At 39.4% G+C, this 15176-nt stretch overlaps 1 protein-coding gene across 2 annotated transcripts in view; it reads right to left on the minus strand.

The window, feature by feature from the left end:
- The window catches only part of LOC139734568 (uncharacterized), a 49946-nt gene that overhangs the window by 18425 nt on the left and 16345 nt on the right, over positions 1-15176 (minus strand). For both annotated transcript variants that reach the window (XM_071645342.1, XM_071645343.1), the window contains exon 2: positions 1492-1655. In XM_071645342.1, the coding sequence (XP_071501443.1) occupies positions 1492-1655 (164 nt within the window). The remainder of the gene's footprint in view (positions 1-1491; positions 1656-15176) is intronic.

Consider the following 15176-nt stretch of genomic DNA (forward strand, 5'->3'; position numbering starts at 1 on the left):
ATCGTCAAATCTGATTTCTGCTCGACCTCCACATGCTACCCGTGACCCTTTACTGGGAGTGAAACCTGGTATCAGATTGTTGGAATGCTGATCTTGTACTCGTGCGATTGATGGCCCGCTGTCGTCAATGCCACGGTGGCCGAGATCTTGGCCTGGAAAATGGCAATGGCGACATTTTAAGGTTCGGAAAATTCCTGCCCATCATACTAGAGAGATGGGACATGATGGGACAGCAGTATTTGTCAATATTTGGCTTCAATCATCAAGATGACTGAGCCAGCTCCAACTCTTGGATGTTCCCTTAAATCCTCTGTTTCAAACAACTAACCAATCGACAATGGAAATTCTAGAAAGCAGTAAAGCCCATGTAGTAGCAATATCGCAAGCCGCTGCTCGGTTTTACTCTCGCACTTCAAAGTTGCTGTTTTTTTTTTAGATGCCTTCCAAAGATAACTCAAACAACCGGTAATCACTCTGACGAAAGCTCTGTTGAAAGGTTAAAATTGATGTATCGTAAACTCATACAGGTTCGTTTCGTTTTTTGTTTTTGTTTTTTATGATTACTATTCTGACATATTGTTGGGGTATTTTTAACACGATTGAACGGTAAAAAGCTCAATAGAAACTGAAGTGAAACATAATGTGATGAAAAGGCAGACGTTTCCTTAAATCCTCTGTTTCAAACAACTAACCAATCGACAATGGAAATTCTAGAAAGCAGTAAAGCCCATGTAGTAGCAATATCGCAAGCCGCTGCTCGGTTTTACTCTCGCACTTCAAAGTTGCTGGGTTTTTTTAGATGCCTTCTAAAGATAACAACCGGTAATCACTCTGACGAAAGCTCTGTTGAAAGGTTAAAATTGATGTATCGTAAACTCATACAGGGTTCGTTTCGTTTTTTGTTTTTGTTTTTTATGATTACTATTCTGACATATTGTTGGGGTATTTTTAACACGATTGAACGGTAAAAAGCTCAATAGAAACTGAAGTGAAACATAATGTGATGAAAAGGCAGACGTCACATTCTGACAATCTTGTGCGATAAGAAAACTTGCAGAAAATATAATACGAAACCATTTCATTCGATGAGTTTGTCGTCAACAAGAAATTTCACTTTGACCTTAGATAATTCTGGTGATGCTCATCACGTGACCTTAAATCGCGAGAAAAGCCTGAAATCTGTAGTTGACTATCTCGACATTGGTTTCCTATCTCTCTCTAATATAGGCCTATACATGTATCTCTAAAAATACGTGAGTAAATAAAAATGAAATGAATAATGGTTAAAAGCATCAAGCGATGACGAGTTAAGCCAAATAAAGGTAACATTTTCTCAAATTAGTTAATGTACGAAGGAAACGTAAGGCAACGTTTCCCGTAAAACGCTTGTTGAGATGTTATGACGATGTGTTCATATTCTTCACATAATTCATGAAGATTATTCTTGTTCTCTAGGACAACGCATATAAACTGATGTCAGTTGTATATTACCTCAATTTCGCCTGGCCATTGTTCCACGTTATTGGAGAAATCAGTGGTGTAGTAGACAACGTAGTGACCCCTTGTGGCACGGCGTCCGTACGATGGGAGAAAAGGATTCCATCCCAGGTTGACGGAGGTCGACGTGGAGCTCCGAACTTGGAGATTCATCTTCCCTGCCAAAAAGAAAGAAAACCGTGACAACAATAAGCATGTGTCGACACAATGCACAGATCCATTCCTTTTCTAATTGCTATTAATTATGAACTGACATAATGCCTACACTTATCAGGGAGGTGAGAAGTCACCTCCCTGCACTTATCAAGGATTCCACTGAAAACATCAAAACTTTGAGCGACATTTTCCGTTACCGCTACGTACTAGCATTTAATAGACATGAACTTAATTATCAGATACACCAATAGAGTGTATTAAGGACATTGTTGAAACTATGAAGTAAAAAAAAAAAATTACAAAGATGAGAATCTCTTTATGCATTTTTCATATTGCGTCAGATATGAAACATGTATAAAGTTTTGAATCACCTGAAAACCATAAAATTAATAATGGGACAAGAATAATTGGGTGGTAGAAGGCTTCAGGGTGCACCACGTATTCTTTCTAGAGTATGTGAGTGACCCTGAGTGGCCCTGAAAGGGCCCTTTTCAGGGCCACTCACATACTCTAGAAAGAATACATGAACCCTTTTTACACTTGTGTTTCTTAACCCCGTACTTTCTCTGACCCAGGACTATCGTTAGTCCCGTACCAATTTTTTTCAGCTTTTTACACTCGCCAATTAGTCCCGTACTAAGCTCTTGTCCGGGGCTAAGGAGAAAATTGACCTTTTTACGCTCGTATTTCTTAGTCCGGTACTTTCCAAACCACATGAATATTCATGATTACGCTGTGTACTGTACACGTACACGCACGCACCGGCAGCACTTGATTACCTCGTTTCTGATTGGTCAGTGAGGGTCGGACTTCGTCTCCGTCGCTTAGCCCAGGATTAATTTTTCGTTCTGTTTACACTCACTTGCTTGGCACCGCAATTGCGGTGCTAACCCTGCTATTTTGCAGGGCCAGATAGTACGGGATTATCGGTGGGGCTAGCCCACTTTGGCAAAAACGAGTGTAAACAGAAAGTGGGCTAAGGATAGTCCCGTACCAACGGTGGGGCTAAGGCCCCCCTTAGCCCCACCGTTGGTACGGGACTAAGCAAAAATTTACAAGTGTAAAAAGCCCTATGGTGCACCGTGAAGCCTTCTACCACCCAACGTTCTACCACCACGGAAGCCTTCAAAGATTTCATCGGGACAAAAATAAGCTCTGAATGCGTAGATTTGTATATTGTTGACAAAGTCAAACACAGATATTATGACTAAGTGTATGATATACGAAATCTCTACGGTATCAACCCCCTTTGTGGGCAGTGCAGTTGAGGAGTGTGATTCAGGACCGAACACTTATTACTAAAACGCTGTAGCTCTGCGGTTGCAGGGTGTCAAGGACATCTGGTGAAAGACTTGATGAGAGTTCAACAGACTATAGCGAGAAGCCTTTTCCATCCGCCTGGCCGCACATTCAAGTGCATCATTGTCTTGGCAACATTCATACTCTTTTTTTCTCTCTTTCTCTCGCCTATAAATATACGGAGATGAGATGCCGAGGAATAAGGGAGTGGACGTGAAAATATTGGCTCGATTCATCGTGATTGTTCGTGCGAAGAGACGGACGGAGATGAGTCGTGAAAAATCTCTGACGTCCGACTGCAAATCATGCATCAGCAGCAGAACATCTTGAGAAGTCATTCGATATCATTCAAGATGATGCCGACGCATTCATTCGTGGAGCAACTGAGCAAGAAAGAGATTTCTGCAGTTGTTTTCACGCGACAAGAATGGCCGAGGTATAAATCATACAGTGGATAAAAGTTCATTTTCTCACAATCAGTTGCAACTGACTGTGACAAAATGAACTTCTATCCAGTTGATATTTCAATCAGATGAATCTTTTCAGCGATATAAATCATATACCATGTTTATTTTTCCCGTTGTGAGGCAATACGAACAGTCCAGTTACTGGTCGTTCTGTAAGTAAAAACTAACATCGAATAAGTTGTGATTTAGCATCCTAAATTCTTCTTAATTCAGTAGGTTCAATAGCCATTGACATGCGTGATTTACCTTGTTTTCAAGGGATACAATAAATGTCGTAATAATAAGTGATACCACTTTGTTTTGGATCTAGATAATGTGAAACTGGATCCTACATAACGAAACTGACATTAGGCATCTAATTTGAATCCTACCCAAAAACGACTGCTGTTGACTGCCCCTACCGTCTACAATCTGCATGCAGGCAAAATCTAGAAATTAAATATGTGTATTGGAGAGGATTGTGCTCTAAGGTTCCATGACATTTGCTCCTGCGACAATTGCTCCCATGAAATATCTACACGCAAAGCTAAACATAAATTCTACCCACAAATATATTATCTCTAACCCTAATCCTAATCCTAACATCAAAACCTAAATCCCTATCACAACCCTAACCCTAAGTCCTTGGAGAAAATAAGAATTAACGGAGCAATTGTCGCAGGAGCAATCGTTGTGTCATCGTGCTGTACATCGGAGAACAGAGTGATGATGAAGACAATCTAACTTACAAAAACACAAGCTCACTTTCGAAAATATCTCGCCATTATTCTCACTTTGAAATTTCCTTTAACCTCACTCGAACTGTATTTCTGGCATTTGTAGGGAAGGACTATTCGAAACAAAAACCGGCAAGTCTTACGCAATTTGATCCAATACTAAAACGTGAATTTGTCCTTGTCTGTTCGGCTGTCGTTACTTGGGACTTGGGATTGTGACCTATGTCTATGTGAGAGCTGTATCGAATGAACTTGATCAAATCCTCCTGGTTGAATTCAAGACGGATGAGCAGAACTGGCGGATTTTAGTTCATAACCTAATTTTAGGGGGTCCGTGCAGAGGTTATAAGAATTAAATGCGTGGGTGTGGTGGTATCAAACCGCCTTGTGCCTGTCCAGCAGAGAGGACTATTCAACATGTTCAAGGGACGGGAAGGCAAGAACATCACTTGGATAAGGTGAGAAACAGCAGACTCCTGCGGCGTGATTTCTTTTGATTTCTTTTGCTGGCAGAATATAAACATAAGCAACATTGTATATCTTTGATCTATCATGGAGATAAATTATTGTAACTGGACGAGATAAACAAACAACAAATACACACACACACACACAGACACTCGTATAAGATACATCAAGAGAGAGGAGATATACAGAGAAATCTAGTTGGACGATCATTTCGTCAAGCCAGTAAGCAAGCTTCTACTTGGCATTACGATAATATGACATTAGATGTGCCTCTTGTTTTGTTCTCATGCAGACAATTCTCTTTGGCAATTCCACCGAATTCCGACATTCAAACTGCTGGCTGACGGAAGTCAAACATTATTTCCGTAACTAGAACTTGATATATCTGCATACCATCACCGCAGGAAATCGGAAGACACTTGACATAAATCCACGCTGTTACGTCCCACAGTGACAGAGAGTTTCAAATATTTATAGATTAGTCTAAGGCCTAAAAATAGAATCGGTTGACCTTTCATAACGTGACGAAATGCTCTCGGACCATGCAGAGGAGGAGTGGGACAGATTACTGGAAGCTGCGTTTCAAACTTTCTGGTATCATTCTATTCCCGTACTCAAACAATAAGCGGAGTCTCAGGTTCATAACAGTACTTAATCAATTTTACCTGTTTTCAAAAGGTATACTCGTTGCGCTCTCGATACAGGACATGCCCGTAATTTGTAATAGCTCTTTGATCATTGAACAATGGCAAATACCACATTTGCACAAAGGAAATGCAAAAACGCATATTTGGAGGTAACATAATACCTTAAAGAACCATAAGTATGTTCGTGTATACCTCTTTGACGAGAGAAATTCACTGATGTTACTTTAATCTCACAAAGAACATCTTATCCATATGAACCAAATTATCTAGATTATCGTCAACCATCGTGATTATCCAATCGTAGGCTATGTTAATCATACATCCATAATACAAGAAAGGGGGGGGGGGGTATACTGACGTTCGCTGTGAAGCACTGGTAGGCAGTACATTGTGTTTGGATTGACAGAATTCTTCAATCCATCACATTACATGTTCCATAGAGAATCGCAAACTGCCAGACAAAAAGTCCATCAGCCAAAAAACTTGGCAAGCTTTCTGCAGGCAAACAATAACTTCAGGGAGGTACAAATGCCTTGATTGTAACTCTCGATGGATTTCGGTTCAGCTTTTCAAGAAAATTGCAAGTAAAACACGTGCACAATTGATAAGGCGTCCCTTCGGACGACAGTGTTCTTTGCAAAGCTAAGGGAATGGTTGAAAAAAAAGGGGAGAGTGTTGTTTTCGTCTAACGACATCGCCGTCATATACCCGAGACATGTTCGAAGGAGGTTCTGGGAATGTCAAGGTAGCACGGGCTCCCACTGAGATCTGCAAACGCTGGAAGACGTTTTGTTCTCTCCCAAGGACTGAAGACATGATGAAGGCCCCAGGAAGCAGTGGAGCAACGAGTGGGTGGAGCCAACTATAATGAATTGGGTGTCAGGGGAGCACCGCGTATTGAAGCTACTTCGTGTGGGTTTCCCACACTTGATGCGTGCTCTATGGCATCAGGAGTACCCAGCTTTCTCTTCAGCGTAAGGAATTGAAATGGAATTTTATAGGGAATATTGCAACATCGTTTGGAATGAGAAGAGCTTTGAATTAAAAAAAAGTGACAATAGGCAAGATATAGATCATAAATGCAATGAACAATTATCGTTATGGTTACAGTTCGTTATTCCGAAGGTTTGTAAAATTGAAATAATTGAAATAATTTCGGAGAATCCCTGTAAGTTCAGTAATTTCATGAATACTGTACCCTTTTATCCAACAGGAGGATCAAAGTTCTCCGTGTACATATAGTCTTTGCGGTTGTAGGTACACAGGAATAAAAGGTAATCCCTCGAATGTTTTCGTCAAATCAATACAAATTGTAGTTAGATCTTTTTTCACGAAAAAAAAAATCGTCGACATCGGTGACGGATTAAATAGTATTATTGTTTTTGACAGCGTGCATTCGCTTTTCTGGAAGACATTTCGCAATCACGAGGGCATTCACTTTTCTTTAACTTGAAGTTTTGCTGGGTTTGAAGTTACCAATAAAGGATATCGGTGTGATTCAAAGGGAAATTTGCCACTACAGAAACCGAGTGAAACAAAGGACAAAGATGAGTCAAGCTATGAATGAGTTTGGAAAGGAATACAAAACAAAACAAATCAAAATACACACGACCATTTGACATTTCACATGGTGATCAAGGTAACATTGAAAGCGACGTCATAATGATCACGTGATTACTATTGTATTCGTGATATTTCTTCCTTGTGCAAGTTGCACGCTCCTGACGTCTTTTTTGGCAAGACGGGATTTTGATAGGCCTATGTCACATTGGGTAAATGCAAATTCGCACTTTCACATCCACTATCATATAAGACATACGATGTCAATCGCTTCTTGAAAATTCAAATAACTCATAATTATTCACAAATTGCGTGAAAAACAAAACGTAACAAAACAAAACTACAAAACATCGATCTATACGTTAATTCAACCAGATCGGTGTCTTGAGGTCTCTCCAAGACATCGCATTTACTGATCTCGTTTAAATGCAAGTAACATTTCTGTCCTATTTTATTCAGAGCATCTTTCTCTTTGAGGCGATTCTCCCTTTAACACAACAACGCACATTGGATTCTCATGATTCGTCTTGCAGAAACGTGCCCTGATCTCGCACATCTTCTCCCCTCCCTCCCCCCTTTCTCTTTCTCTCTGTTCATCAGTCTTCATTCCCTTTCTTCAAGGTCAAGCACCAAGTCGAATTAAACGGATCGAAGGAAACGTTGGGTTAGCGTAGTCGAGATTTTCAGACTAGTATCTTCTGCTCGTTGAGGTTATCATAAATCAAGGCTTCAATATTCATTTTGGCAGCGGGTTATGCCGAGAAAATTATGAAGGGAATGCAAATGATGGCGGGTTGATGATTACAACTCTAACAGAAGAAACTTCATAACACTTTATCAAGGCACAAAAGGTGAGATGCGAAGAAATCGAGCCAGCCTAGAAGTGAAACTAGTGGCCATGCCTCGTCATACAGCATATCGACGCTTGGAAATTCTTCCCCACCAATCATCTGGAGAGAGCCGTTCCTGGCATTGACATCGAGTGGGCGGCAGGTAATCGGGTGGGTTTGCCCCGAGACTCGTGGCACGCGCGCCTCAGTTCAGGGTATCTCCACGACGGGCTCTCAAACATCTATCTCTTTTCCCATGACAACATCAAGCTCCCTGAGGACAACTGAGAGGAACGTGTCCGCATATAGGAAGACCAATACGGAAAGACGATAGCGATATTTTTATTCTGTTTCCCACAAATCTTCTTTTATACTATACATTTGTACTATATGATTGTACTATTTTCATGACCATATATTTTCCTTTATGATAAACGAGCCTCTTTGATTTTGCATATCTATGTATTCGCAAATATTATGTTGTGTTCATACTTTCTTGGAAATAAAATGAAATGCAATGAAATGAAATGAAATTAAATCAAATTAAATTAAATGAAATTCTGTCGCACAGCCAAAGAAGGTAGTGTATATAGACACTTGATGTACAACAAAATGCTTGAAAAATATTAACTTTCATGTTGTCTATACTGTCAAGTTCGAGTTTTCGAAATAATCATACTGCCAACAATTAACATTCAAAGATCCTCCTACCACAATCATGCTACGTGTCACAATCATAATTATTATAGCATAATCTAAGTTAAATGCCTGGAAGCAATTACATCTATTTCCTTGTTTGACTGTAATCTTGGCATTATTATGCCATGATATGGTGATAGGCTGATATCGGTTATCTGTTTTGTTTGACGAAAATATTGATCACAGCTTTGCAAACTGGAATTGTGTTGGTACTGGCATGATGTGATGACTCATCCTCCAGCCCATATGACTTGATGTTCATTTAGTTTGACGTGTCATCAACACCTTCGTCTCAGAATTCAATCATCTGGTGTGAAATTGTATTTTTGTATAATGCCTTCAGCTCTTGGTTTTCTCATCATTTTTCCTCTAGTCATCGCCCTGCGTGGGTGGAACCTTCTGGTCCCGCATTCACTGATATTTGATGCGACAAGATTGACGTTACACACACACACACACACACACACACACACACACACACACACACACACACACACACACACACACACACAAGCTTTATCGTGTGGACCCCTCTGAAAACCAGCCTTTGGCTGACGAGGGTGTTCCACCCCATGAGTGGAAAATAAAAATTGAATTGAATTGAATCTATAGAAGAACATCCGAACATTACGTATCGAAGATTTTCAGATTTTCAGAGGAGTAACCATCCCCTTGCATATAAGGCATACCACTCGACATATAAAAATTATAATAATGAATTATTTGTTGAGCACCGAAACTATTATCTATATCATACTGCACTGCCAGAACTCCTTTTAAAGATAACTTAATGTTCTTTTGCTGCACATTTCTAATATAAATAAATATGTATTAAATGAATATCAAATCCATGAAACGTCTCAATCTACTATACTAATTTACTCAACAGAGTAAATACATAAAAATAACAATATTTAACTATAATAAAGCAATCTTATGAGTGTGGGGAAACAAAGCAGGAAGCCTTGTGAATAGTCTGAAACATATCAAACAGGACACACGGTATTTCAAACGCCCAACTCTTTCTAACAATCAGGAAAGAAATTATGGTATGTGATATCACACTGACTGAAATTCCTCTCAGATGAATGTGGTTTCCAGGTTACGATCAGAATATACCACGAGGCAGAGAGACAAAATTAATGACTGACAGGAAAGGATGCATCTGGAAGTCCCATATGCGCTATATAGTCGATGTACAATTTTATTACGTTAATATTCAGTTGTGGTCCGTTTGCGTTCTTTACCATCTTGTTTTACGTCGGTTGTCAACGACAATGTCATTAGTTAATACTGATTTAGGGATACATGACGCTTGGAAAGAGAGACAGCTGAATGTAATCTACAGTGAGAAATCATTTCGAAAGCTGGCATCATACATTCAGACCATACAAAATTAAACTGTATTCAATATTCTGTGAATGCAATGAAAGTTGAACGCATAATTTGTCGCTATATAGGGCCTATATACGCCATGATAAAAGCCACACAATTCATGTGGAATTGTTTGCCATGGTATGTACATAGATTTATAAACATTACGAAATCTCTCTTTAACAATGATCCTGCGGCAGTGACGTATGAGAGATCCTATTTTAGGAAGACGATGTCGACAAGCTCCATGCAGTAACGACTCTGTTCCACGAACTGTAATGGGTGGAGGAATTCCCCAAACTGTGCAAGGCATCTTTGGTATCTCAGTGGCTTTAGTCAAACTAGAATCCAGTTTGGAAGGAATTTAAGTTCCCCTGTCACTCCAATGCCACGGCGCTGTGGATTTACAACTAATCACTTGCAGAATACATATCACTCTCAATGAATTCGAGACATAAGAGATAGGGTGAGAGAGAAAGAGAGAGAGAAAAAAAAGAGGGACTAATCATACACATACACAAACACACACACATACATACATACACACACACACACACACACACACACACACATATATATATATATATATAATATATATTACAAGTGAACGAATGAAATATAATATATATGAATATATTTACATCTATCTATTACACAATATATTCACAGTGTGTGGATGTACGTAAGACCAATATTTGTTTCATGATAATGATATCAGATAATTATACTCATCTATTATGTGCTTTCAATACAAAAATAACAAAATGATTTTGTGGTGATATATTGGCAATAAGTTCTCTTAATCATAAACCTTGAAAATCGCATGTTTTATTGTGTTTCGGAACAACGACAAACAACACACACACACACACACACACACACACACACACACACACACAAAATCTGTTCCTTCAAAATGCTCGACTCATGCAGTATTATATGGTCATCAAGTAATGACCACTTGCAATTTAGACAAGTCTATCACTGGACAAGCTACCCGTAGAACGTTTAAAAGACAGTTACTCCTTCGACTTCATGAGTTATTTGAGCAGTCTCAAAACTTCTTTCTGTGTACTAAGTCGTGTTCTAATGTTCGTGATTGTTACATAACCAAAGCTAGAAATCTGCACGAATTGTCATTTATTGGTATACGCCTGCATAAGCTGCGGCGGCATTGTTATAATACTCATCAATACAGCGGTGAGACGAATAGTCGTGTGTTCATTTACAGTCATTCCCGATTGCGCCTCCGATTGTTTTTCGTCCATTTTCTGTAGATGCGGAGCAATAAGGGGCGCCTAGAATCCGACTGGCGACGTGCTGCGTTTTCTCTGACGCGACAGGTCAACAACAATAATGGGAGCAGTAGAAACTGGAATTGCCGGAGACCATTCTACAATCAAGCAAATGGGCTCCAATTACAACCTATTAAGGTATTCACGATAGAAGAATGAAAGGAAAAGGCAAAAAAACAGGAAATTCTTACATTCAAGCGTAACCCGTTGCTTCGCATTTGCTCTGCGGTGAAAAACAAAGGTTTTCCGAAATGCAATTGAGTGGCAGCTAAGCTTCGACGTGATGACGTATTATCAGAGTATTGAAATGCTTCACAATGTTTTAAGATAATTATGTAGATACAGATATATAAATAAATGTGTGTGGTGTGTTTTGTGGAAGCAGTAAAATTCTAGTGCAAATGTGAAACTCCTTTCTTTTTCTGACTTGCTGATTGCATTGAACAAGTCATAGAAAGGTATACCTTTAGCAGATATTTGCTAATCATTCTGCCGTGCGTAGATGTCTGTGTTTGCTCCGCATCAGACAAAAGCATGTTAACTTGATAACGTGTTACGCGTGTGTGTGTATGTGTGTATGTGTGTGTGTGTGTGTGCGTGTGTGATGAGTGGTGCGTGCGTGTGTGCGCGCGCGTGTTTGTTCAGACTCTAACTCGATTTTCTGGTTTCATATTTCGAATTGCAATCAATCACAAGCCGATATAACATAACGTAATCACTCATCGGCAGGTGCATGGTTGAGAATTTCTGGCATGAGTCCGGAAACACATACCAGGTTTGGGATTTATTGAAGTCTTGAATGTATGCCAAGACAGATGGAAAGGAGTCTCCACACAACATCGTAAACTATATTCCGTCAAAGACGCAGTCGTGACGGTAAATCTTTTTTATTTAAAAAAAATGATGATAAAAGGACTTCGGAACTGTGAAATAAACAGGAGAAGAACAGGAAACGTGACCACAAAAACACCGCTTTCAAGAGTGATTATATATAAATATATATATATATATATATATATATATATATATATATATATATATGTGTGTGTGTGTGTGTGTGTGTGTGTGTGTGTGTGTGTGTGTGTGTAGGCATATAATATGACGTCCTTATATCTTGTTCGACGTGTAGATTTCTCTGCAATGTGTTATATCCTGGGAAAAGCCTAGAGCTCGGTAGGATATCACTGATGATTTCAGCGAACGTACACAATATCATCATGAATATCACTATTGTCATCATTTTCAGCTATTCATTTGTTTTTTTATCAACATCATTGACATCAACATTATCACTCTGTATTGTTTTTTCTACCATCAAAATAAATTGTTATTATCAAAACTTTCATTAAAGATCATTTACAATTCTGATTAGAAGAAGGCGTGATGTTGTCAATCGCTCCTCCTATTACATCCTCTACCAGAACTCGGACGTTGACATTTTGGCCCGCTGTTCGTCGCTCTGTACACTCCCGGGTCATAATATACAACTGCTATACAGTGTTTGTACATCATCTAGGATAGAGAGCCACACACGCGAGGGCCACACGAACTGATCAGAGATAAAAATATATTTCACAGCTTGAGACTTGATCTTTCTGACAGTCACTGGACAACGAAGAACCGCAAATAGAATTGGTGGTTCATCGTTGTCGTTCTGGTTTTTTTTTCTGCAATGGTGGGGTGCCAATTGCGCGGTCATTATCGTATAATATCCATCTTCCAGGGCAAAGTCATGAACTGGATGGATCTTGAACGCGTCCATAGAGTCAAAATAACTTGTGTCTCTTCGAATTCAACAGGAGAATGTAAACAGCAGCTTGGACATAGGCAGTCTGATGCGCCTGACGACAGTATTCAGAATTTGAGATATGCAATCTCATTTTAACGAGCCAAGAATTTTATTCGCCAGTGAAAGGACATGACACATGACATTCCTATATCATTGATTATACCTGTCTGCTCTGTGCTTCTTATTTTGGCTCGCTAATCATTTTTAAAGTATAGTAGGCCTACATCGAGGCGCTCACTTGCAATGCGTCTTTCTTTAATTCAAACTAAATTTTTAAATCAAATTCAATGTTATATGGACCGGAAACAGTGTAGCATGTTGTAATGTCATATGATTATATTTCCTAAGTTATACTGAGTTCATTTCAGTTTGTTTTATTTGTTTCCTTTATACAAATTTAAAAAAAAATAAAAATGTAACCATGGAGCTCCATGGTGTATCAGTGGCTAAAACTTGCAGAGTTTGCAGTACACACTCCTATCACGCGATTTAGCTGTTATATTACAGCATAATTAAGCCAGGTTTTAAAGAGGTTTGATGATGGAAGTAGTTGGGGTATCACGATGTTTCGACGTTTCGCAATGACCTGACGTAACCCGAAAGCAAACTGGAGCCCTCCAACCAACGTTTTGTGACGTCACAGGCATAGCGAATCCGAGAAACACCAAAATCTGATGAGTGCTGACGAAAGATGCCCTTCGCCACAATGACCTCGATCAATACACTGCACCCTGAGACAAAACAACGACACAACAACGACGAAAACAACAACAACAACAACAACCACAACAACAACAACGACAACGACAACAACAACTTGCGGCTGGACTTAGCGTCTTATTGCACTTTGTCGCATAATTACTTTCACAGCTGAAAGTGAGACTCGGGGAGTCGCAAGGCTGCGGACACAAGGTCAATGACCACGCCCTCCTCATCTCTCGTCGTGACATTATCAAAGAAAAGGCTCCCTCGCTGATCTGATGAACTTATTGGGTTGAGGACTAATATGATATTACTAGTACACTACCCACTTCCGTTCCATCTCCTTGAGACTGTGGTTGTGTCAAAGTGGGCACATGATCTGTATGCATCTCTTTCCAAACAGATACATGTATTATGAAGTTCTCTGAGGAGAACTGGCAAGCACTTCATCATTTGAGATATCGCGATATCTTGTAGGAGTTATTGTGCAAATAACTTGTACTGAATATCGATAAGAGGTTTGCTGTGATGAAGAGAAAAAACAAACAAACACAAAACGAAACAAAACAAAATGGTCTGTACTGCAAAAACCAATCTTACCAATGGCTAGAGCTAAATTTGACCATCACTATCAAGAAATATATCGCAGTCAGGATGTCAATAAGCTATGTCCAAAATCATAACTTTACAATGGCTGTGTTAATCACGTGATCGTACACAAACATATACCTCATCTGGAGTTTCCTTAGTGATTTTGTGTCTACGAATAAACTTTCTTTGTAGAGAGGTTGTGTGAAATCATGGAGCTACAAACGTTTGTAGCTCCATGGTGAAAATCAACGCGGCTGCTGTAAACACACACAAATCAAAATTATGAGAATCCCACGTCGCCATCACATGATTTTTTTTTCAGGGAATAACCAACGAATACTGCAAATGGAATGACTTTGTTATGAATCGATATCATGTCCACTAAAAGTCTCTCAAGACGTTTAGTGATAATGGACTAATTACTAATGTTTTGCTACATTAATGCCATATAATGCGTAGCCTATACCGTATTTTGTCAGACATGGTTACTCAAAAAAAAGAAGAAAATGACTGGCTGGCAGTCTAGTTGTTCGGCCGGAGACAGCATTGTTGTCTGGGTGTTCATACTTCGTTCATTATTTGACGGTTACTGCCAAGATCCTCGACTTCTTTATGACGTTGGTTTACTGGCGACCTGCAACACCATCAGGTTCATCCGCTCTGACAGTTGCTAACAGTTCCTCATCCTCACAAACTTTTACCATGACAGCGATACTGTATCCCTCAGAATAAATACGAAATAAATCGATGCCTTTATACATAAATGACATCAATCTGACTGTTACCAGTATGCCCTATATACATTCTATTATACCTCTTCTAAACTCAGCAATTTGAGTATGAACATATCTGTTCAGAGAAGTAAAAGACATAAAGATGCAATGAAAAACAGTCACAAAGAATTAAGGAAAACAAAAATAGGGGCATGCCAATGAGCCCGAGTTTCAGCGAAATGTAGCACACACACAACATACCGAGAAAGGTCTCGGGCCCTCTGTCAGCCAATGTATTTCTACAAGTGTTCATGTTTCACGTCGAAATGCAGAGTTCGGCCGCGAAAATGCGACGAAATTATTTGAATTCCGA

The sequence above is a fragment of the Diadema antillarum genome, unplaced genomic scaffold (genome assembly GCF_040938485.1).
Source record: "Diadema antillarum isolate AM-2024a unplaced genomic scaffold, OU_Dant_1.0 seq00000533_RagTag, whole genome shotgun sequence".
NCBI classification, from domain to species: domain Eukaryota; kingdom Metazoa; phylum Echinodermata; class Echinoidea; order Diadematoida; family Diadematidae; genus Diadema; species Diadema antillarum.